The sequence below is a fragment of the Canis lupus genome, chromosome 37, assembly GCF_003254725.2.
Source record: "Canis lupus dingo isolate Sandy chromosome 37, ASM325472v2, whole genome shotgun sequence".
In the NCBI taxonomy this organism is placed as follows: Eukaryota; Metazoa; Chordata; class Mammalia; order Carnivora; family Canidae; genus Canis; species Canis lupus.
This window is the reverse complement of record NC_064279.1, coordinates 10,523,587-10,548,916: the sequence shown is the minus strand read 5'-3', so window position 1 is coordinate 10,548,916 and position 25,330 is coordinate 10,523,587. Positions and strand designations below refer to the sequence as shown.

At 36.5% G+C, this 25,330-nt stretch overlaps 1 protein-coding gene and 1 long non-coding RNA gene across 13 annotated transcripts in view; one reads left to right on the top strand and one right to left on the bottom strand.

Annotated features, from left to right (window-relative positions):
- HYCC2 (hyccin PI4KA lipid kinase complex subunit 2) overlaps positions 1 to 25,330 on the top strand; it is a 77,790-nt gene that overhangs the window by 35,619 nt on the left and 16,841 nt on the right. For all 12 annotated transcript variants that reach the window (XM_035710706.2, XM_049106623.1, XM_035710703.2 and 9 more), the window contains 5 exons: positions 3,778 to 3,858; positions 5,570 to 5,685; positions 17,955 to 18,050; positions 21,190 to 21,306; positions 25,225 to 25,312. In XM_035710706.2, coding sequence (XP_035566599.1) covers positions 3,778 to 3,858; positions 5,570 to 5,685; positions 17,955 to 18,050; positions 21,190 to 21,306; positions 25,225 to 25,312 — 498 coding nt within the window. The remainder of the gene's footprint in view (positions 1 to 3,777; positions 3,859 to 5,569; positions 5,686 to 17,954; positions 18,051 to 21,189; positions 21,307 to 25,224; positions 25,313 to 25,330) is intronic.
- LOC112656284 (uncharacterized) lies at positions 981 to 9,777 on the bottom strand. Its single transcript, XR_003134249.3, has 2 exons — positions 9,046 to 9,777; positions 981 to 1,257 (listed from the first exon to the last, which is right to left on the bottom strand). It is a non-coding gene; the product is annotated as an uncharacterized LOC112656284 (long non-coding RNA).

The window sequence follows — 25,330 nt, the reverse complement described above, 5'->3', positions numbered from 1 at the left end:
CTCTACATTGAGTGTGGAGCTTGCTTGGGATTCTCTTCCTCTCTGCCCCTCATCCCTCCACTCACATGCTCACACACTCTCTCTTTCTCTCTAAAAAAAACAAACAAAAAAAGGAATAATTATAAAAAATAAATGGAAAGTTCTACTGAATAATTTATTTAAATTAATATAATTGAGTACATAGAGGCTTAATAAGTAATTGCTGATAATGGCATTTTATAAAGCAGGCGAAACTATTTTAATTGATAGTGGTGTTAATATGTTGTGACAACTCTTTAAATTACTTTATTTGGAAAAAAAAAAAATAAATTACTTTATTTGGGATGCCTGGGTGGTTCAGTGGTTGAGTGTCTGCCTTTGGCTAGGGGCATGATCCCAGAGTCCTGGAATTGAGTACTACATTGGGCTCCCTGCATGGAGCCTGCTTCTCCCTCTGCCTGTGTCTCTGCTTCTCTGTCTCTCATTAATAAATAAATAAATAAATAAATAAATAAATAAATAAATAAATAAATAAAATATTTAAAAATAAATAAATAGGGACGCCTGGGTGGCTTAGCGGTTGAGCATTTGCCTTCAGCTCAGGGCATGATCCTGGAGTTCTGGGATCAAGTTCCTGTGTCGGGATCCCTTCATGGAGCCTGCTTCTTTCTCCCTCTGCCTAAGTCTCGGCCTCTCTCCTGTGTCTCATGAATAAATAAATAAAATCTTTTAAAAAATAAATAAAAATAAATAAATAAAATTTATTTGACCAATGTTTATGAATGTGCTGCATTTAAAATTTTTGAAATTGTTTTTAATAATCATTTGCTAATATGTTATATATCCTTGATACTCTATGGTTTGAAACAGTTTTTTAAGAGATTCTTAAGTACCTTAAGCATTTTTTCCCTAGTGTCCAGTTAGAACATTGGTACTAAAACTCCTGTTCTTTGAAGTCTTATGTTCTATGTATTTAGTACTCATTAAATAAGCATTCCACATAATAAAAATAAAGTTTAATAGTTGAGAGGTAATAAAGTATCTCACAAAACATTGAGTCTCACAGTAAATAAATTTTCTTCTCTACCACTGCTCTCTCCTTGAGGTATTATCCCTTAAAAAATCATTAGAAAACATTTCAATCACTGGAACATATATCTGAAGGAAGCAGTGTGGCCTTTGGAATCACTTGTATTTTGTTTAAAACCAGGCATTGTTCTTTATTGGCTGCTTTAAATTCTGGCAAGCTACTTAATATCTTGACTTCAGTTGCCTTATCTGTAAAAGAGAAATAAAACATTGTTAAAATTAAAAATAATTAGAATCTGGATGTTGCCTGGGTGCTTAATAAATGTCATTAGCAGTAATTGTAGTAGTATCAAAATTAGGGGTGAGTTTTTTTTTTACATGAAAAGCTGGTCCAGGCATAAAATTTTCTGTTTCGCTAACTTGCCTGATTATTTTTTCTTTTAAAGCAGGAAAATTGTTTCATATACTACTCTCTTCTCTAGTATTTAGCATAGACACTTAGTAGATGTTTGTTGAGTTAATAATTGAATTTAGTGGTTTACCATATGTTGAAAATTAAGCTATCTTTGATTTGTTTAATAAAACTCAGTAGTGGGACAAATGAAGCAAAAAATTTTTATAGCAGAACGCTGACAAGTTCTTGACTTTGCTTGTTGGTGCTATAGTTTAATTATCTTTTAGTATCTCAGAAATAATGCCTATATAAGTGCTCAGTTATATGTCAGAAATGTAACCTCAGGCTTCTGTCTTCTTCTAATTCCCTGTGTTCTCACTTCTCTGTGGCTCTCAACTTTTTTTACTGCACTGGGTTTCTTTTATATATTTATTTCTCTTTCTCTTTTTTTTTTTTTTTTTAAAGATTTTATTTATTCATGAGAGACACAGAGAAAGGCAGAGACATAGGTAGAGGGAGAAGCAGGCTCCCTTCAGGGAGCCTGATGTGGAACTTGATCCCAAGACCGAGGGATCATAACCTGAGCCAAACACAGATACTCAACCACCGAGCCACCCAGGTGTCCCTTCTCTTTCTTTTCTTTCTCTCTCTAGAACTTCCCTTGCTTCACCTAGCTGCAGGGGAAGTTTTTATTACCCTAAGCTTAAACATATTGCAGAACACCCTTTTTCAGAGATATATACAAATATAGACAAAGTTTATTTGGTTTAATTTGAAATTTAGGAATAAAAATTAAAGTTTTATTGCCTAACTTAAATGAGGTCCATTCATCTTACAATAGACTTTCTGTGAGGCATAATGGCCCACTAGTCAACTAGTTTGACTATAAAGTAAAAGGACCTCCCTAAGGAATCCTTAAACCCACTTCCCTGCAAAATTAGAGACATGGCCATTGTTCACATATAATTGGTACTCTCCTGTGACATATTAAACTCAGAAATGAGCCCTACAGGGAGGTTCTTTTGGGTTTGTATTCTGTTGAGATGTTTTTATTGTTGTTTCTTCCTTCTGTGGTGTGAACTACTCAGTCTCTCACTAACCTTCCTTTTAGGTCTACTAACAGTGGGAGGGGGCAGCCTTTTATCTCTGGATTCTATGCTAGTTATGTATACTAATAGGAGTTGTAAAAGAAACAGACAAAAATGAGGCAGTACAGAAAAGGAGTGATGCCAGAGGATCATTTCATGTCTCTATTTGCTAGCATCTATAGGCAGATTTATATTGATACTTGTAGGTGCAATATTGATACCTGGAGGTGCCAAGACTGTAAAAATGAAGGACACCATTGTCCTTTTCATTCAAAGATAAAATGCTTTAAAAAAAAAAAATAAAGATTTTATTTATTTATTTATGAGAGACACAGAGAAAGAGAGGCAGAGACACAGGCAGAGAGAGAAGTAGGCTTGACGTGGGACTCGATCCTGGGTCTCCAGGATCACGCCCTGGGGTGAAGGCAGCTCTAAACCACTGAGCCACCCGGGCTTCCCGATAAAATGCTTTTAAGAGAAAATAAAGGGGGTGTCTGGATGGCTCAGTCAGTTAAGCATCTGCCTTTGGCTCGGTCATTTATCATAAATAAATCTTTAAAAAGTTGTCTAAATATGAACTTAATCACTGGAACTAATATGTTAATATGTAGCTTACTCAGGTCACTAATGTTTTGCTGAATAATTGTTTCTTTTAGTCAAGATTCATTTATTTTTTTTTAATTTTTTTTTTCATTTTTTTTTAAAGATTTTATTTATTCATTCATAATAGAGAGAGAGAAAGAGGCAGAGACACAGGCAGAGGGAGAGGCAGGCTCCATGCCAGGAGCCTGATGCGGGACTCGATCCCGGGATTCCAGGATCGCACCCTGGACCAAAGGCAGGCGCCAAATCACTGAGCCACCCAGGGATCCCAAGATTCATTCTTTTAGTCAAAATATTGTTTTTCTTATTTAATAAGTGTATATCTTGGCTAAAACATATCATCTGTTTAACTCAGATCTAGTCACTTGTAATCTTCCTGTCCTGTCTGTATATTTAACATGAAAATCAGTTTGTGTGCCTGCCTAGTGTCTCTGCTGTCACATTGCATTTGATTTAGCTACAGTATTGCTCTTCATATCTCTCAAAGGGTAACTCAATTACTAAACTGTGTAGATTTGGTTAAAAAAGATACACTAGGGTAGTATTTTTTATATATTATTGTTTTAAAAATATTCCTTGGTTGCCATGATATATTTGGTAAATTAAGAAATTATTTCTTTTTTTTTAAAGAAATTATTTCTTATAGTCTTATAATTATCTTTGTATATTATTTTTTAACTATAGGAAATTGCTGATAAAGATGGAAACAATAAAGTTCTATCTTTTACTATCCCTTCCTTATCCAAGCCTTCAATATACCATGAGGTAAGTAAGATTGGAAAGATAGAATTATTTTAAATTATATTGAATAAGAGATGGAAAGTCAGTTTCTTACCAGAGATAAACGCTCCTAACACATCTTTATTGATTTCCTTCTTAAAAGTAAGTGCTACTTACTTAAAACTAAGCTCTTATCAAGAGAGGCAGAAAATAATTAATGGAAGATTTTCCTGTAGCTCTTGTTTATTTCTTTTTTATTCTTCCACCACTATCATTTTCAATTTTTTTAGTCTTTTGTGAATTCTTAAAAATATTCTTTAATTTTTTAAAGTTTCCCATGTTAATTAGAAATCTGTTAGAAAAATTTTTTTTTATTTTTTAGGGAAATGTCTACTCAGGATATTAACACTGAATTATTTCCATTTAAAGGAGTCTATAATTGATGCATTTTAGCTATTCATTAACATTATGCTTCTGAGTTTTGCTTATATTTATTTTTTTGGAGAATTAAGAACACTGATAATCATATAGAAGAAAGACAACTGTGAGCTGAAATCCCAGATTTAAGGATATGTTATGAACTTCTGGTTCATAACTTCTGGTTATACACTTCTGGTCTGTAGTGACCTTTAGTGTATAAAGTATAAGAAAAGCACTTAAACTTTATCAGTAGTCCAAAAATTATATTCCATTTTCTTATCAACAGATAGTATCCAGTTACGCATAGCTTCATGCAGCTATTTATTTCCTTAGTTAATTCCCCTGGGACTTTGTTTTGTATTAGAATGCGTCTAATAGACTGGGCTCATTTAAGCATAGACTATTTCTGAGTAATAGATATTAAGTTCTGTGTATCATGTTATAAAATAAAATGGGAGCATAGTAAGACACTTATGAATGGATGCTTCTAACTTCAGAAACCTGAAATCAGTTGTCACCATTAAAGAAACATTTGATCACAGTCTTCAGTATTATTCAGTATATAACTCTGCAACCTTTTTTTAAGTTTTTATTTTAATCCCAGTTAGTGCTATATTAGTTTCAGATGTGCAGTGTAGTGACTCAGCAAACAGCAATTCCATACTCCATCCAGTGCTAATGATGATAAGTGTACTCCTTAATCCTCATTACCGATTTAAACCATGCACCTTGCTTTCTTCATTATAGAATGGGATTAATGAGAGTATCCACCTACCTGAAGTCAGACAAACTGCAAAATTTAAATGCATAATCTCAAAACTGGTGTGTGTTCTGGAGTACAAAGAATTGTAAAAATGGTGACTGAAAAACCTTCAGTCTTTCTAGCAACTTTTCATATTCTGTGTCCTAAATATAGATTGTAATCTTTTAAAAAACTAAAGCAGCGTATTTTTCGTTTTATATATTATATATAATTTCCAAAAAGAGCTATAGAATGTATGTAATTGAAAAATGCAAAAGGTTTTAAATGAGAAGAAGAAATGGTCTTAAACTGCCTTCTATTAAAACAAAATTAAGGGGATCCCTGGGTGGCTCAGCGGTTTGGTGCCTGCCTTTGGCCCAGGGTGTGATCCTGGAGTCCCGGGATCCAGTCCCACGTCGGGCTCCCGGCATGGAACCTGCTTCTCCCTCTGCCTGTGTCTCTGCCTCTCTCTCTCTCTCTATCATGAATAAAAATCTTAAAAAATAAAATTAATTATCCCTACATGATATAGATCTTTACTTCATTTTAGAGACAATGTGTCTTTAAAAGATACTTTATTTTATTTTTTTGTAGCCCTCAACAATTGGATCCATGGCTTTGACAGAAGGGGCATTGTGTCAGCATGATCTCATCAGGGTTGTTTATAGTGATCTTCATCCTCAGAGGGAAACATTCACTGCACAAAACCGGTAATGCTCAAAACTGCAGGCAATAATAATTATTAATTTGTGTTTGTTAACTGTAATTACTTTGGTTCAGGTTTGATGAGGGAAGAGGCAAAAGGTTTAAAAGGTCATAGTAGTGAATACATTATAGTGGTGAAATACCTATCTATCTCATGCATGGTACTTTATATGGTCATCTTGTATAAAGCAATGTAAAATCTAAAAGTGTGGGCACAGAGCAGCTAAGCCAAGGTTTGTGTTCTAGCACTACACCTTAGAAGCTCACTTTCTCAGGCAGTTTATCTACTCTCCATACCTTGCTTTCTTCATTGCAGAATGGGTTAATGAGAGCACCTACCTTCCTGAAGTTACATAGACTGCAAAGTTTGAATGCATGATCCTCAAGACTTTCCTCACTTCTGACACCAACTGCAAGTTTGGGGGCTTCCCACAACCACTTTAAACTTGGATAACTCACTAGAAGGACTCAGGACTCTATGAAAGCTGTTATATTCAGAGTTAAGGTTTACTACAGGGAAGGATGCAGATTACAGTCAGCCAAAGGGAGAGACTCCTAGGATAGAATCTAGAAGGTGCCAAATGCAGAGCTTCTGTTGTGCCACTCACTGAAGGAGTTAGGATGCATTACCCTCCCAGCATCAGTGTGTGACAAAATGTACAGAGTCAGGCTCAGTGGCCATAGTTTTCACTGGCTCCATTATTGTATGTATGACTGATTGGATTGATTGCTCACATGGTTGATCTCAGCCTCTAGGTTGATTGAGGCTGTGTGACCCAAAGCCCTACCCTAAATCACATGGCATTTGTTTGTTTGTTTAAGATTTGTCTATTTTAGAGAGAATTAGCAGGGGGATGGGCAGAAGGAGAGAGAGAGAATCCTCAAGCAGACTCTGTTGAGCATGGAGCCCAATCCTGAGATCATGACCTGAGCCAAAATCAAGAGCCTGCCATAATCAACTGAGCCATCCAGGCACCCTATGGTGGTTGTTCCTAATGTGGCTAGCCCCTACCCTAAACAAAGACACTCCTGTCAGGTATGACAGAGGTTACTTACTCACAGGGGGCAAAGGGCAGACTTCTTTGGGCAAGGCCAAATTCTGTACTACACACAGGCCATGCCCTGGCCACTGGCTTAGGCTCTTTTAAACAAAAATAATCAGGTGTATCTGGGCATCTACTTTTAGTATAGAATTTATGTGACAGATATAGACAGCAGTATGATCATTAGGAATATGCCCAACATTTGAAGAGCCAGTGTAAGTTAGGAATAGATTTGAAGAAACAGTTTGTTTTCTAAAGCCACTATATACATACATTTTCATATTTTTGTACCATTTTGATTATTTTCCATCCCAACCTACCTGGGTACATAATCTACTGCTGTTTGTGCCTTATGATAAACTTTAGTAGAAATAATGATCATAGAAATTAGCTGATTATTAGCTAGGTCCAGTTTTTCCCTCAAGCCAATTGTTTTCTATAAGGAAGCTTTAACTCAATTTACAATATTTCATTATCAGTATTATAACCTTATCAACCATGCTAGTGTTACAGCATATCACAGAATGGCAGTAGGTGTGACCTGAAAAATTAGTCATAGATACTAAGAAATTAATAGTCTTAGTCACTATTATTGCAGTTCATTATCATCTCATGTGGCCAAAATGTTCCTAAAACAATGTCAGTCAGGTTTGCAGGCTTTGAGTTGACTTTATCAGGTATAAAAGTAGGAGTGGTCTCACCAACATATGGTTTCACCTTTTTAAGTATCTAATGTATATTATTGAACCAAGAGATAATGACATTTCTTGCTCTGAACCTCTCATGGTAGCAATGTAATATTGAGTTTCCCTCATTGCATCATCCATTTATTAATTCCTTTATCTCAGCTAAACATTCCAACCTCTCTCCATTTGTACCCAAACTTTGGAGAGGCTGTTAAGATGTGGCCACTGTGCTGGTCCAGATTTCTGGCAGCAATACTAGCCTAGCATGTGTCTCCTGCCTTAGTCCACTCCCACCCATGTATGGTAGATTTACCTAGGTATAGAACTAGTGGGCTGTTGACCACTAGGTGATATATCTGCACTCGTGTCAAGCCCAGTTTTGTCAGGTGGGATGAAGATACCACTCACCTCATCAGGCTCTTGGGAATTTTTTTTTAAATTTTTTAAAAAAATTTATTTATGATAGTCACACAGAGAGAAAGAGAGGCAGAGACACAGGCAGAGGGAGAAGTCGGCTCCACGCACCGGGAGCCCGATGTGGGATTCGATCCCGGGTCTCCAGGATCGCGCCCTGGGCCAAAGGCAGGCGCTAAACCGCTGCGCCACCCAGGGATCCCAGGCTCTTGGGAATTAGGAATATAGTTATAATTTCTTCCTTAGAAATCCTTTGCTTCTGGCATCTGCAATTAGAGCCCTGGTCCTAGACCACTGCTTTAGATAGCAAAAGAAAAGTTGAGCTGATGTGGGGAAGAAGGAAGTAGTATAGTTATACCACCATGTTAGGAAGAATTGCATAATCTTAACAATATTGTCCTACCCACCTCTTCCCACATCCCTAGAAAAGCAGAGAAATCTATCTAGTGGTGACCCTCTGGTGAAACTTGCCCCTCATGCTTCATTCCTTTTCCTTGTCCCATTTTAGATGAGGGGTGTTTCAATTGCTTGTTCCACTTCTCTATCAAACCGCTATGCTGAGGATATCTCCCTACCCATTGTTAGACCTTACGGGCTGTAAAGTGTGTTCACTGCTCTAAAGAAATGTGACTCAGCAGTCCAAATTATGCAGTATCTTCTGGTCCTTTTATAGCACTCTGAACATTTGATCTACCATCAGATAAGCAAAGTTTAGTGCAGAGTGTCTATTCCTGTCAGGACCCATTTGTAGCCACCAGGGGCTACTGGCATCAGTCCAGTTGTCACCTGTGTACAGGCCTTACCCCAGAGTAATCTGCCTCGTAGCCGGTCTATGTCTCTCTTTTTGGTAAACAAAAAGTTCTTACAGCATTTTTTTTAACTTAGGGTATAAAAAGAGTATGTCTAAATTCAGTTCATCTCTGCATTGCTGCAGTACCGCCACATCCACTCATTTTGTGGACACAGATAGTCACTTCAAGCTAACACATTGATACCAGTCTATTCATTGTTACCAGTTGCCTTCTGATTCCCCTGATAGAGACATAATTCTACTTTAATGCACTCCTCAAAATCCCACGGTGATTTCCATAGGATTATTCCCCTTGCAGGCATCCTTTAATAGGCCGGTTTTCCCTTGCCTTATTATGGGACCATATGGCTAGGCCATTGGCCACTACCACTCATTGTGGCAAACAGTGTGCAATGAAGTCTACATACCAACCTGATTTGCTTTTAACCTTCTTCAGTCAGAGTGGCAGTCTTCCAAACGGAATGTATTCCATTCATTTCAGAACTGTCATCCATAAATCAGACAGTTCTTTGTTGCTCAATGAGTGACCATCACTCTGTGTCCAGGTGACAGTAGAATCTAGCAGTTTGTTAGGTAGTACCAAAGTTGACCCTATGGAAAAAAAGAGGCTCCTTCTTGATGAATACTCTGAGCACCTCTTTGCATTCTCTGGTAACACTTCTCTGCACATACCATTTCCATTTTATTATGGAATTCTTCTGGTACTGCCTTTGTTTTTCTTACATCACCCAAGATGTTATGGGTGTTTCAAATTTTGAGATTATTTTATGTTTCTGGGTTACCAGCTCCACCTGAAACAAAGCTGTCAGGTATGACATGGATTATTTCCCAGAAGCTGAGAGCAAAGGCCATACCTCTCTTTGGGCAAGGCCAAATTCCTTACCACACATTGTGAGGAATAAATGAGGAGATGTCCGAAATATGCTTAGCATGGTGCCTGGCACATAGTAAATATTAGTGATATTATTTATCATTGTATAATATTTGGCAATAAAATAATACTATTATCTTGTTGGTTATAATATTAGAGTTATGGGAGGAATATAGAATCAAGCAGATTTTCATGGTCATTGACCTTTGGTCAGTGCTTCTGTCTGGAATTCTGGTTCTTTTACGGATCTTTCCAGTATTACACATGTCATAGAAAATACATTGTCTTTACCTGCATTCTAACACATTGTTTTGGAATTTAGCTCTATTTTTTTTTTTTTTTAGATTTTATTTATTTATTCATGAGAGACACAGAGAGAGAGGCTGAGACACAGGCAGAAGGAGAAGCAGGCTCCATGCAGGGAGTCCGATGTGGGACTCGATCCTGGGACTCCAGGATCACGCCCTGGGCCGAAGGCAGGCACTAAACCACTGAGCCACCCAGGGATCCCTGGAATTTAGCTCTAGTGATCATCCTTTATTAGCCAGAAGAATGCTTGTAGAAGGCTTTTTCTAACTTAAAGTAACAGCTTAATTTTTTTTCTATATAGTTATATTGGTTTACTCAAATCATTTCACAATATAAAATTTATGTTAAAAGAGTGGTTCAGGGGCTCCTGGGTGTCTCATTCAGTTAAACATATGCCTTTGGCTCAGGCCATGATCTCAGGGTCCTGGGATTGAGCCCTGTGTCAGGGTCCGTGTGCTCAGCAGGGAGTCTGCTAGAGGATTCTCTCTCTCCATTTTCTTCTGCCCCTCCCTTCGCTTGCATGTACATGTGTGCTCTCTCTCAAATAAAATAAATCTTTTTAAAAAGAGAGTGGTTCATAGTATAGTCTGCATTAAAATCATCTGGTTACCTGGCTCCCTTTCTGTTTTCTAATTTTAATTTTTAAAAGTATAACTTGTGAGATACTTGTGGTAAACTGTAAATAGAACAGAATTTAAATAGATTAAAATAGATGGAAACACAAAGAGAAAAGTATGTGTCCCTTTTCCCTCTAACCACCATTTCCATTCTCAGTAGTTAAAATTTTAGCTGTTTTGTTCTGTGTCCTTCCCGAAATTTTTAATGCATGCAAAACCATGTATTCGACCTTAAACGTATGTAGGTCCATATGCATTGGATTCAGTTGTATGTATTGTTCTGTAACTTTTTTCCATTTAAGAATGAATCTTAGACTGACTTTTCTAACAGCATGTAGAGGTCTCCACATTCTTTTTTAATGACTACTTAGTATTTCATTGTATATACGCACCATCAGTTTTTAACCATTCTTATATCAACTAAAATTTAGATTGTTTCACTTCTTTGCTACTATAAACAATATTACAAGGAACTCTTTATTTTATTTTGTATGTATATTTGCATGGGAGCACCAAAATTATCCAAAAGAAAAATTCCTAGCATCGAAATTGCTAAGCTAAAGGGTATTTCCTTTTTCACTTTGAGTACATATTTCCAAATTACACTCTCCTGAATAACTGCACCAACTAAATCTCCTACCAGTAGTTTGAGAGGGCCTATTTCCTTGTACCAACTCCCAGTAATGAGTATTTTCAAATTTTTTAAGGTTTGCTGATCTGATCTTTAAAAACTGATATTATGGGCAGTCTCAGTGGCTTGGCGGTTTAGTGCTGCCTTCAGTCCAAGGTGTGATCCTGGAGACCTGGGGGATTGAGGCCCATATCAGGCTCCCTGCACGGAGCCTGCTTCTCCCTCTGCCTGTGTTTTTGTCTCTCTCTCTCTCTCTCTCTCTCTCTCTTTCTCTGTCTCTCATGAATAAATAAATAAAACCTTTAGAAAATAAATAAATAAAAACTGATACTATGTTGTTTTACTTGGCATTCCCTTAATTATGAGTGGGCCTGAACACATCTGATATATTAATTCACTAGTTATTTTTTCTGACCTGTGAAATGCATATTCTAATCCTGTGTCCATTTTTCATATTGAACTGTATATTTTTTCCTGGTGATTTGGAAGAGTTTTTTTTAAATATTAAAACTACTCTGGGGCAGCCCAGGTGGCTCAGTGGTTTGGCACCGCCTTCAGTCCAGGGTGTGATCCCGGAGACCCAGATCGAGTCCCATATCGGACTCCCTGCATGGAGCCTGCTTCTCCCTCTGCCTGTGTCTCTGCCCCTCTCTCTCTCTCTCTCTCTCTCTCTCTGTGTCTCTATGAATAAATAAATAAAATCTTTAAAAAAATTAAAAAAAAACTATGTGTTCTACACCTTGCACATTTTCAGTTAATAATTGATTTTTTAAATTATTTTTAATTGAGGTATAATTTGTGTACCATAAAATTCACTCCCTATACAGTGTACAATTCAGTGATTTCTAGTTTATCTACAAGATTGTGCAACCACTACTACTATTTAATTCCAGGAAATCCCCCCCCCCCCGGGACATTTTTATCACATCAGAAAAGAAACTTTTTTTTTTCCTTCCCTTCAGCCCCTGGGCCCCACCATATCTTAGTTTTCTATCTGTAGAATTCTGTCCATTCTAAACATTTTATGTAAATGGGATTGTCTAATATGTGGCCTTTTGTGTTTGATGACTTAGCACATTTTCAAGATTCATTTATGTGGTAATGTATATCAGTACTCCCTTTGTATGACTGAATAAATATTCCATTATTTTGATACACATTTATCCTGTATCAGTTGATGGACATTTGGATTATTTCCACTTTTTGGCATTTCTGAATGATACTACCATGAACATTTTTTTTTTTTTGGTAAGTTTTTGTATGAACATACATTTTCAGCTATTTGGGATATATACCTAGGAGAAGATGGTTAGGTCATATGAGAATTCAGTGCTTAACTTTCTGAGAAACCATCATAATGTTCTCTAGAGTAAGTACGATTTTACATTTCTACAAACAGCTCTTTTTGAGTATAGCCATCCTACTGGTTGTGAAATGTGGTATCTCACTGTGCTGTTGTTTTATTTTTGCTGTATATTCTAGTTTTGTGCACTGTATGAGGAATACACTCACAGATACACAGGCAGATACATATTTTCAAATTTAAACATGCATTTGTTCTATATAGTTTATCAAGAAAAACTGTGATTTCCTTTTCCTCTCCCCCTTCCATTTCTCCTTTCCCACATATTATAACAACTTTTTTTTTTAAAGATTTTATTTATTCGAGAGAGAGAGAGAGAGAGAGAGAGAGAGAGGAAGAGACACAGGCAGAGAGAGAAGCAGGCCCCATGCAGGGAGCCTGATGTGGGACTCGATCCTGGGTCTCCAGGATCACGCCCTGGGCTGAAGGTAGCGCTATACCGCTGAGCCACCAGGGCTGCCCTACAACAACTTTTAACCAGTGGTTCTCAACCAGGACATTTCTGCCTTCCAGCAAACATTTGGCAATATCCGGAGATTTTGTTTGATTGTTAAAACTAGGTAGGAGGGAGGGCTGTTATAGGCATCTCATGTGTAGAGGTCAGGGAGGCTGCTCATCCTGGTGTGCTGCCAACCCCCCACATTTATCTAGCCCAAAATGCCACTGGTGCTGATATTGAGAAATCTTGCTAACTGACTCTCTTAATATTTATTTCCACATCTTTCAGTAACTTGCTGCTTCTTAATTTTCAGTCTTGAGCATTATCTAACAATTTATCCCTATGAAAGATAAAGATTTAGCTCTTTATCTCTTTCTCCTATCGTCTCAGTGTAGCTCTGTTGTAACTGTGGGGAATTCATTTTTCCAATTTATTATTACTATGAATGACCATAGTTCATTTGAAGCTTCCTTGCTTTGTATGACTGAGGCTTGTGATTAAATGTTTACTTTTCCTTTCTTATATACCTTTTTAATTGTCTTTTATTTTGTTTATTAATTGCTTTATAATTCAACTCCTGCAAATTCTCTATCAGTTGTCTAAATCTCCTTGTAAGTCTTCATTCACATCAGTTATTCTCTCAATTTCATTCTCCTACAAAAAGGGTTCCTGGAGCTTTTGACTTACTCCAATCCAGACTGTGTTGCCCTCTTTGCCTGATATACACTTATTATTGTGGGGTCTTCCTTCACTCTTATCCTGGGATTCCCTTTGTCTTTTTCCTGAGTGGATCTACTGTTTTCCTGTATGCACCTATATCCTCATTCTTTTTTCCTAGTGTTCTGAAACTCCACTGTGATATTTCTTGGTGTAGGTTTATTTCCTCCATTGTGCTGAGCATTAAGTGGAACTTTTTGATTTGGAAACTCATGTCCTTTAGACTGGAAATTTTTCTTGAATTATTTTTGTAAATTAATTTGGCCTCTCTGTTTTATCTGGTCTTTTATTATTTGTTGGTCTTTTACTTATTTGGGTTTTTATTGTCTGTCTTTATTATTTGGATTATTTTCATTATTTGGATGTTGGAACTCTTGGAGTGGTCCTTTTTTCTCTCTCATCTACTGTATCTTTTTCCTTTTGCTTTACTTTCAGTGATATTTCCTCAACTTCATCAACCAGTCTTTTTCTTGAGTTCTTAATTTCTGCAGTTCATATATTTTATATATTTAAATAGAAGCTCTTCTTGTTTTCTAAGTGCTTTTAAAGTAGATGCTTTTTTCCCCTAGAAACAGCATCTTCTATATTTTTGAGAATATCAATGATAATTTACTTTGTTTAAGGGTTTTTTCCTTCTTTGTGTATTCTGTGTTTCCTCCAAATTGTGCCCCACCTTTTGTATTTCTTTATTTTGTTCTTATTTTCATATTAGTAGACTTCCTCAGATGTCTGATAATCCTCCCCACCTTATACTAAGGAAGTAAGGAAAGGAAATAAAAAATGAACAGCTCTGACCATGTGAGAAGGGCTAGTTGACTATGAACTTCACTGAGCCATTCAGTTGGAGAACTTCCCAAGTCTATACCTCTAAGTCTTTCATTTTGAGGTGGTCCAATTCCCTATAGAAAACTCTTTCTAGTCTCTCAACCAGAGGGCTGGCTGTTAACATTCTGGTGGCCTGGCCAAGGAGGGAAGGAGAACTTAAGGTTTCAATATCCAGTAAGAAGTATTTAATTTTCCTGTTTTCAGTATGATATCCTTCCCGCAACCTCCATTCCAAACAACAATTGGGCTTGGTGGTTCCCAGGTAGAAATTTCTTTTATCCTTTAAAAAAGAAATCTTCAATAAACCTAATGCCATAGAGAAGGAGAAGGGAAGGGATCTGAAGATGTGACTGCTTCCAAGTCAGACTTTCAACTCAGTTTTAACTCTTTATTTTGAAATAATTTCAAACCTACAAAAAATGTTTCAAAAATAGTACAAAGAATTTCCATATACTCTTTACGGCCTATGGAAAGCTTTTTAGAAGAACAACTTTCCTGGGTGGTGCCCTCATAGATTCTAATTGGGTCAGTCTATGTTGAGGCACAGGAATATAGCATTCCAGAATGCCCTTCAATAACCGTAATAGTGCATCCAGATCAAGGAACCACTTAAAAAAATTAATTTATTTAAATTCAATTAATTAACATATAATGTATTATTGGTTTCAGAGGTAGAGGTCAGTGATTTATCAGTCTTATATAATACCCAGTGCTCATCATATCACGTGACTTCTTCAGTGTTCATCACCCATTCCACCTCCTCCCCTCCAGTGACCCTCAATTTGTTCCCTGTGATTAATGAGTCTCTTATAGTTTGTCTCCCTCTCTCATTTCATCTTTTGTTTTTTCCTTCTTTCTCTTATGATCCTATGCTTTGTTTAAATTCCACATGAATGCAGGGGATCCCTGAGTGGCTCAGCGGTTTAGTGCCTGCCTTTGGCCCAGGGCACGATCCTGGAGTCCCGGGATCAAGTCCCACATCGGGCTCCCAGCATGGAGCCTGCTTCTTCCTCTGCCTGTGTCTCTGCCTCTCTCTCTCTCTCTCTCTCTCTCTCTCATAAATAAATAAGTAAATAAATCTTTAAAAAAAAAAACAAAAATCCTTTAAAAAAAAAAACAAAATCCTTTAAAAAAATAAATTCAAAAAAAAAATAAAAATAAAATAAAAAAATAAATTCCACATGAATGCAGTCATATGTTTATTGTCTTTATCTGACTTATTTTGCTTAGCATGATACTCTCTAATTCTATTCATGGTATTGCAAATGGCAAGATTTCATTTTTTTGATGGCTGAGTAATATTCCATTGTGTATATATATCACATCTTCTTTATCCATTTATCTGTTGGTGGACATCTGGGCTCTTTCCACAATTTGACTATTGTGGACATTGCTGCTATAAACATTGGGGTGCAGGTGCCTCTTCAGATCACTACATATGTATCTTTTGGGTAAATACCCCATAGTGCAATGCCAGGTGGTAGGGTAGCTCTATTTTCAACTGTTTTCCAAAGTGGCTGCACCAGCTTACATTCCCACCAACAGTGTAAAAGGGTTCCCCTTTCTCTGCATCCTCACCAACATCTCAAGCTGTGTTTCCTGACATGTTCATTTTACCAATCTGGTGTGAGGTGGTACCTCATTGTGGTTTTTTTGACAGAACCACTTTCTTAGAGGCTGTAAAGATTAAGAAATTGTTATTCATTAAATCAAATCATTCAACAAAATTTATGGAACAATTATAGTGTATTAGACACTATGCTGGACACTAGAGATAGAGATGATAAACTAAATGAGCAAACTAAAGTTGCTTATTATTAAATAGCTAAAACAGAGGTAAAGAGAAAGAATTGTGATTCCCTGGGATAAATGTTGTATTGAAGCTACAGAACAAAGGGAACTCTTTCCTTTAGCCAGAGGAATTAAGAGCAGCTTTATGTCTAATGTAAAAGTTTAAGCCAGCACTTGAATCCTAAGCAGAAATTTCCCAAATGAAAAAGTATGTTCTAGTAAGAAAGGGCAGCCTCCATAAAAGCAAGGAGTTATGAAAAGTTATGATCTATTCATGGAAAAGCAAGGAGTTATGAAAAGTTATGATCTATTCATGGAGTGGTAAGATCGATGTAGAGTTGTGTATGTGGTAAGCAGTGGAGGGGACGAAAGATTGGAGCGGTAGGTTGAGGGTGGATTTTTTTTTTTTTTAAGCTTTATTTAGGGGCCCCCAGGTGACTCAGTTGGTTAAGAGTTGCCTTTGGCTCAAGTCATGATCCCAGGGTCCTAGGATTGAGCCCCCATGTCAGGCTCCCTGCTGAGTGGAGAGCCTGCTTCTCCTTCTCCCTTCTTTCTGCTTGTGCTCTTTCTCTGGTTCTTTCTCTCAAATAAATAAATAAAATCTTTAAATTAAAAAAAAAACAGTTGTATTTATTTTTAGTGAGAGCATGGGAAGGAGAGGGAGAGAGAGAACCTCAAGTAGACTCCCCACTGAATGTGGAGGCTGATGTGGAGCTCAGTCTCAGGACCCAAGACCACGATCCAAGCCAAAATCAAGAGTCGGACACCCAAGCAACTAAGCCATCCAGGCACCCAAAGGGTGAATTTGATTTTATTTGATTTATTAAAGATATATTTATTTGAGAGAGAGCATGAGCATGGGGGAGAGGAACAGAGGGAGAAGAAGACTCCCCACTGAGCAGAGATCCAGACGTGGGGCTTGATCCCAGGACCCTGGGATCATGACCTGAGCTGAAGGCAGATGCTTAACCAACTGTACCACCCAGGCACCCTCCAAGGGTGGATTTTAAAGGCCTAATGCCATAATGAGTTTGGATTTTATCATATAGTCAACAGGAACAGCAGATTAATGGAGGAGTCATCTGTTCAAGCATGATGGTTTATTTTTGGAGGAAGAAAATATAGATGGTAGCAAGGGACGTGACCTTTAATAAGGAAAATGAAAACAGAGAAATTATAGAGGAGGAGATCACAGCAGTCTGAGAAATCAGGAAAGTCACTATTACTAATACATTCTTATTATAACCCTTGTTATAGGGATGTCAGAGTGGCTCAGTTGGTTAAGCAACTGCCTTCTGCCCAGGTCATGATCCTGGGGTCCTGGGATGCAGCCCCACATTAGGTCCCTGCTCAGTGGAGACTGTTCTCTTTCTGCCCTCTCCTCCCACTCTTGGGCATGCACACACACACACTCTCTCTCTCAAATAAAATCTTTAAAAATAATAATAATACTAATAACCTGGGATGCCTGGGTGGCTCAGTGGTTGAGCATCTGCCTTTGGCTCAGGGCATGATCCCAGAGTCCCAGGTTTGAGTCCCACATCAGGCTCCCTGCATGGAGTCTGCTTCTCTCTCTACCTGTGTCTCTACCTCTACCTTTCTCTCTCTTTCTTTCTCTCTGTGTCTTTCATGGATAAATAAATAAAATCTTTTTAAAAATTTAAGGAATAATAATGCTTGTTATCATCCACAAAGAAATCAGTCTCTAGTAGAAATAGTTGTTGATAATCCTTTTCCTTTGTTTTATTTTTTTCTAGGTTTGAAGTCTTGAGTTTTCTCATGTTGTGTTATAATTCTGCTATTGTGTATATGCCTGCTTCATCTTACCAGTCTCTTTGTCGGATGGGCTCCAGGTGAGAAGAAGAATTCTCATTAGCCTTCATATACATTTATTTGACAAATACTTATTGAGCACATTTTCTATAGTAGGTGCTGTTCTAATTCCTGGTGATATAGCAGTAAACAAAACTTAGGGGCTTATATTCCTGTAGGAATCCTTATCATCTTTTATGTATCATGAGTTTTAAAAATACTTAAGCATTAAAAAATTATTTTCTAGCTGAACATCAAATTAAGCGAAGGTATCGTAAGTTTAGGGTGGTATAGTGATACACCTAATCATTGCCTATATGCCAAGTTTTATAAATCACTTCGAGATATTTGAATAAATAGTTCTATATGTGGAGAAAGACGAAAGGAATGCAAATTTTTTCACTTATGTATTTCACAAATAACTCTGCTTTGGAGAAGATTAGCAATAGTACCAATTATCTATATGTCTCTTTCGTATTTGTGTGTTGTAGTCTTTACTAAATCAGAATTTCTAAAAATTTGGACAGAGCTGAGCTGAAATTTAAATGGCCAGTATAGAAAAAAAAAATTAAGTAATAGGAATCAGATGGGAGTCAGAGTACCTTTTGAGTCACAGATTTCAGTTATAGAAGGAACCCTGAGTTCATTCCATCCAACTGATTTTCACTTGAGGAAACTGAGCCCCTCAAAAAAGGTTAAATGCTGTATTAATTTTTCATTGCCTTATGGCAAATTGCCACATACCATGACTTAGCAGCTAAAATAGCAGGCATTTATTATTTCCACGTTTCTATGGGTGAGGAGTCCAGCCATGCATTGGCTAGGTCCTCTGCTTATGGTGTTAGAAAGCTGTGGTTAAGATGTCTGCCAGAGGTTATCTGAGGCTCAGTTGAGGTATCAGACACTTTTATTGGCAGAACTCAGTTTTTCTAGTTGTAGGACTGAGTGCTTTAGTTTCTTGTTGGCTCTCTACTGAAGGCTACCCTCAGTTCTTTGTCTCTCCAACATTGGCAGCCTACAACATGGTAGCTTGCTTCTTTAAAGCAGAGAAAAGAGTGAGAGACTCCAGCAAGAACTGCAGTACAATCTTGTGATACAACATAATCACATACTCATGTACTTGTAGTCATGGAAATCTCATTATCTTTGCTATATTCTCTTAGTTGGAAGGACCATCCAGGTCCCACCCACACTCAGTAGTAGCAGATATATAGCATGTGAATACCAGGACAGGGGATCATAGGATTCATGGCCTTCCAAGAGACTGTCCACTCACAAATACATTATTGAAGTTCATGCTGCTGTGTTACTGAGAAGAGAGTATGGTCCTTTTTAAAACAAGTCTTTTGCTAACTGGGGAAAGGCCAATCTAAATTAGGTGTAAGTTTGATTTTATATAAAAAAAAAAGTTTGATTTTATAGTATCTTAAAAGAGCCTGTAATAACATGATAAATGATTAACAAAATTCTTGTCTCTGTAACTTAGATACTGTTATCAAGAAAGTACACTATTGAAGCACATACTGCCTATCTACAGATAAATTATGTATAAATGACTATTGTTGATTCATTAAAACAAAATCTGCCAAGGCTCTAATTTTTGTGGCACTTAAAAGAGATTTTCTTAATAGCAAAAATGATGATAGAATTTAGTGATCCTCACACTTTTGTTCACATACGCCTTAAAGAATTTTGAAAACATATGTAGCTTTCACATATTTAAGTTGACATTTAAATTTTTCATCTTATTTTAAATAGTTGCAAAAAGAAAATAAATAGTTGCAAATGGTATGATTTCTAGTATGTAGATATTGACATAAAATAATTTAGTATTTTAAATGTATATAACATAAATACCCAACATCATCCATATGAAGAATAGATGAACAGGCTTCTAATAGTCCAACATTATATTATCCCCTTTTTTCTCCTTGAAATTAATCTTCTCTACCATTTTAACCATATAATTTTATCCTAATGCCATTTTATGCTTATAAGTCTTTTTTTTTTCTTTTTAATTTAACCGTTGTTGTAGGTTTTATTTTTTACTTTTGAGTATTTTGTGGGTTTTTTTTTTTTTTTTTTTTGGTTGGTGTTGTTTTTAAGTAGGCTTCACAGCCAACTTGAGGCTTGAACTCACAACCCCAAGATCAAGAATCACATGCTCTACCGACTGAGCCAGCCAAGTCCCCTATGCTCTCAAGTCTTATTGATCTCTTAATTATATATCTCTGCTACAAAAATATATATGTAAATTGAGATTTTAGAGAAATTTCCAGAAATCATAATGCACTAAAACCCTGAAAAATCTCTTCTGGACTCACCTTACAATTATTCTAACAGATTAATTGATTAAAATAATATAGGTACATTACAACTTTTGATAATTAGCATAACTTTTCTGGAAGCCTCTCTTAGTGAGATGAAGACAGAATTGTTTATGGCACTTTAATTTAAAAATGGCCTCATAGGGGGCACCTGGCTGGCTCAATTGATCTTAGAGCTGTGAGTTGGAGCCCTGTGTTGGGTATGGAGATTACTTAAAAATAAAACCTTAAAAAAAAAAATGGCCTCATAGACATCAGTATTTTGAATGCCCATTTATTTGTTTTGACATTTCTAAATGGTTTTTTTAAAATTTTTTAAATTTTTATTTATTTATGATAGTCACAGAGAGAGAGAGAGAGAGAGAGAGGCAGAGACACAGGCAGAGGGAGAAGCAGGCTCCATGCACCGGGAGCCCGATGTGGGATTCGTCCCGGGTCTCCAGGATCGCGCCCTGGGCCAAAGGCAGGTGCCAAACCACTGCGCCACCCAGGGATCCCTGTTTTGACATTTCTGTATCTCCCACTAATTCATCCTGATAATATTTGGGATATGTAAAAATTACACATTTCTTTTCTTAAGAGGGAAAAGGATGACAGACATAGTTAGCTATTTGAGAAAATTTGTTGCTTTTATTGATATAGTTCTCTAGAATATATGCTTTGTGAGGGCACGGATTTTATTTTATCTTTTTGCCTGTTCATAACTGTATGCTTAGGCCCGGGATAGTGACTGACATGTAAGCAGGTACTCAGTAAATGTATGAGGAATGAAAAACTGAATAAATGATTTTATGAAAGGAAAAATGTTTAATCGATCAGGAAATCACACATGGCAAATACTGTGTTTTCCTAGGGTTTGTGTGAGTGGGTTTCCACGACAACATGAAAAACACTGGAAAGAACTCTGTGGTCGTATAGTATTGGATCCTGAATTCATGGTGCAACTTCTCACAGGGGTTTATTATGCCATGTAAGTACATAGACTATGAAATGGAGTGAATTCATCCTAACATCTGGAAACTTAATATTTCTCTTTTTTTTCCTTATCAGTTGCACAACACTGAATTATTTGTTCCATCATGGACCCATTATCTTCTTTAATATGAATTCCATTTAGTATCCTTTTTATTTATTTTAATTTTTAAAAAGATTTATTTATTTATTCATGAGAGACACAGAGAGAGAGAGAGGGAGAGGCAGAGACACAGGCAAAGGGAGAAGCAGGCTCCTCGCAGGGAGCCCGAGGATCCAGGGATTCCAGGATCACGCCCTGGGCCAAAGGCAGGAGCTAAACCGCTGAGCCACTCACGGATCTCTCCTAGTATCTTTTATTAAATGAATATATACTTGTTTCTTGAAAGCAGTATAATAATGATTAAAGACAGTTTTTTAATTGAGATGCAATTGGCTTATAAGATTGTGTCAATTTTAGGTGTACAACATAATTAGATATATTTTATATTGTGAAATGATTACTACAGTCAGTTTAGTTAACATCCATCACTACAAATAGTTACAATTTTTTTTCTTCTAATGAGCACTTTTTAAAATCTCTTAGCATCTTTCAAATATACAAATACAGTATTGTCAGCTCTAGTCACAATACTATATATTATATCCCCAGACTTACTGATCTTATAACTGGAAGTTTGTACCTTTCCACCACTTTCACTCTTTATACCCACCTCCACCCACCACCTCTAGCAGCCACCAGTCTGTGAATTTGGAGTTTTTTTCCTTTCAGATTTCACATACAAGTGAGCTCTAACAGTAGTTAGTATTTGTCTTTCTGTCCGACTTATTTTACTTAGCATTATGCCCTCAAGGTCTGTCCATGTTGTTGTAGAAGGCATAATTTCTTTTCCTTTTTTGTAGCTGGATAACAGTATCTTGTTTGTGTATGTGTGTGTACACACTATATATTCTTTACCTGTTCATCTGTCAGTGAACACTTAGATTGTTTCCATGTCTTGGTTACTATAGGTAATGCTGCAATGAAAGGAGTGTAGATATCTTTGAGTTAGTGATTTTGTTTCCTTTGGATATATACCAGAAGTGGGATTGCTAAATCATATGGTAGTATTTTTAATTTTTTGAAGGACTTCCATACTGTTTGCCATACTGTCTACCAATTTACATTTTCACCAGTATTGCACAGGATTTCCTCTCTCCACATCCTTGGCAACACTTATTTCTTGATAAAAGCCATTTTTACAGGTATGAGATGATATCTCATTGTGGTTTTGATTTGCATTTTCCTGATGATTAGTGATGCCAGGTATCTTTTCATTTACTTTTTGGCCATCCGTATGTGTTCTTTGGAAAATGTCTGTTCAGGTCCTCTGCCCAATATTTAACCAGATTGTTTTTTTTTTAACATTAATTTGTAGAGGTTGTTTATGTAGTTTGGATATTAACCCATTATCGGCTATATCATTGAAAATACCTTCTCCCATTTAGTAAATTGCCTTTCCCTTTCTTTAGTGGTTTCCTTTGCTGTGCAAAAGCTTTTTATTTTGGTACAGTCCCACTAGTTTATTTTTGCTTTTGTTTCCCTTGCCCAAGGAGAAATATCTAAAAAAACATTGTAAGGTTGATGTCAAAGAAATTACTGCCTGTATTTTCTTCTAGAAGTTTTATGGTTTCATGTCTCACATGAAGGTTTTTAATCCATTTTAAGTTGATTTTTGTGTATGATGTAAGGTGGGGGTCCAGTTTCATTCTTTTGCATATAGTTGTCCAGTTTTCCCAACGCCATTTATTGAAGAGACACTCCTTTCCCTGTTGTAAATTCATTAGCCATGTATGTGTGGGTTTATTTCTTGGTTTTCTTCTCTTCAGTCTGATTTATACGTGTTTTATATGGCAGTGCTATATGTTTTGATTACTATAGCTTTGCAGTATAGTTTGAAATTAGTAAGTGTGATGCCTTTGGCTGTGTTCTTTTTTCTCAAGATTGTTTTTGCTATTCAGGATATTATGTGGTTCTATACGAATTTTAGGATTATTTCTTTTGTTTTTTGATTATTTCTATTCCTGTGAAAAATACCACTGGAATTTTGATGGGGATTACATTGAATCTATAGATTGCTTTGGGTAGTATGGACATTTTAACAATATTAATTCTTCCAGGCCATGAGTACAGAATATCTTCCCATTTATTTATGTATTTTTCTGTTTCTTTCATCAGTGTCTTTATGAAAACTTCAGGTGTACAGTATATATCTTTTATCCTCTTGGTTAAATTTATTCCTAGGTATTATTTTAATGCAATTGTGAATGGAATTTTTTCTAATTTCTTGATAGTTCATTATTAGCATATAGAAATGCAGACAGATTTTTGTATACTGATTTTTGTATCCTGTAACTTTACTATATTTATCAGTTCTAACAGTTGTGTTCTAACAGTGACATTGCTAGGGTTTTCTATAAATATCATGTTATCTGCGAATAGAGACAGTTTTAGTCTTTCTGTTCTGATTTTGGATGCCACTTCTTTCTTTCTTTTCTTTTCTTTTTTTTTTTTATTTTGCCTAATTTCTGTGGCTAGAATTTCTAGTACTATGTTGAACTTTTTTAAAGTGAGAGTAGGCATCCTTATCTTTCTCCTGATCTTAGAAAGCTTTCAGCTTTTCACCTTTGAGTATGATGTTAGTTGTAGGCTTATCACATGTGGCCTTTATTATGTAAAGGTGTGTCTCCTTTACATCCACTTTGTTGAGTTTTTATCATGAATAGATGTTGAATTTTGTCAGATGCTTTTTTGTTGTCTCTATTGAAATGATTATATGATTTTTATCCTTCATTTTGTTAATATGGTATATCATATTGATTGGATTGCAGATTTTGAACCATGCTTGCATCCCACTTGATCATGGTGTATAATCCTTTTAATGTATTGTTGAATTTGGTTTGCTGATATTTTGTTGAGGATTTTTGCATCTATATTCATCAAGGATATTGGCCTGTAATTTTCTTACAGTGTTCTTGTCTGGTTTTGGTATCAGGATAATGCTGGCCTTGTAAAATGAATATGGGAGTATTCTCTCCTCTTCTGCTGTTTGGAAGAGTTTGAGACTGGTATTAAGTCTTTTATAAGTGTTTTGGTAGAATTCACCTGTGAAGTCTTCTGGACTTCTGTTTGTTGGCAGTTTTTTGACTAGTGCTTCAGTTTCCTTACCAGTGGGGCACCTGGGTGGCTCTGTGATTGAGCATCTGCCTTTGGCTCAGGTCGTGATCCCAGGATCCTGGAATCCAGTTCTGCATCAGGCTCCAGCAGGACTCCTGCTTCTCCTGCTGCCTATGTCTCTGCCTCTCTCTGTGTGTCTCTCATGAATAAATAAATAAAATCTTAAATTTTTTTTTCTTATCAATAATTGGTCTATTCAGATTTTCTGTTTCTTCATGATTTAGTCCTGGTAGGTTGTATGTTTCTAGAAATTTATTCTTCTACTTTGTCCACAATCTGCTGGTGTATAAATTGTTCATAATCCTTTTACTACTTTATAAATAGCCAAGATATAACTAATCAATAAATTGAAATCTGGAAAGCAGTCAGGTTTTCTTTTTGGAAAACTGTTTCTCTACATAGTTTTTAAGTATGCTCCACACCCGGTGTGGAGCCCAGCATGGGGCTTGAACTCATGAACCTGAGATCAAGACCTGATTTGAGATCAAGAATCAGATGCTTAACCGACTGAGCTACCCAGAGGCCCCTCTTCAATTTGTTCTTGTAAGCAAAAGTGGGATAGTTTAGAAATAAAATGATGCACAAATTAATGTGAAAATCTTGTTTTGGAGCCAAAGTAGCAGGACTTGGGACAATAAAAATGTTGTTAAGAGATTAGAGATATTTGCTAAAGTTAGTTAACAGTCTGCTTGTCCACAGGTATAATGGGCAGTGGGACCTTGGCCAAGAAGTCCTTGATGATATCATTTATAGAGCTCAGCTAGAACTCTTTTCTCAACCACTATTGGTAAGTTTTTATATTTGT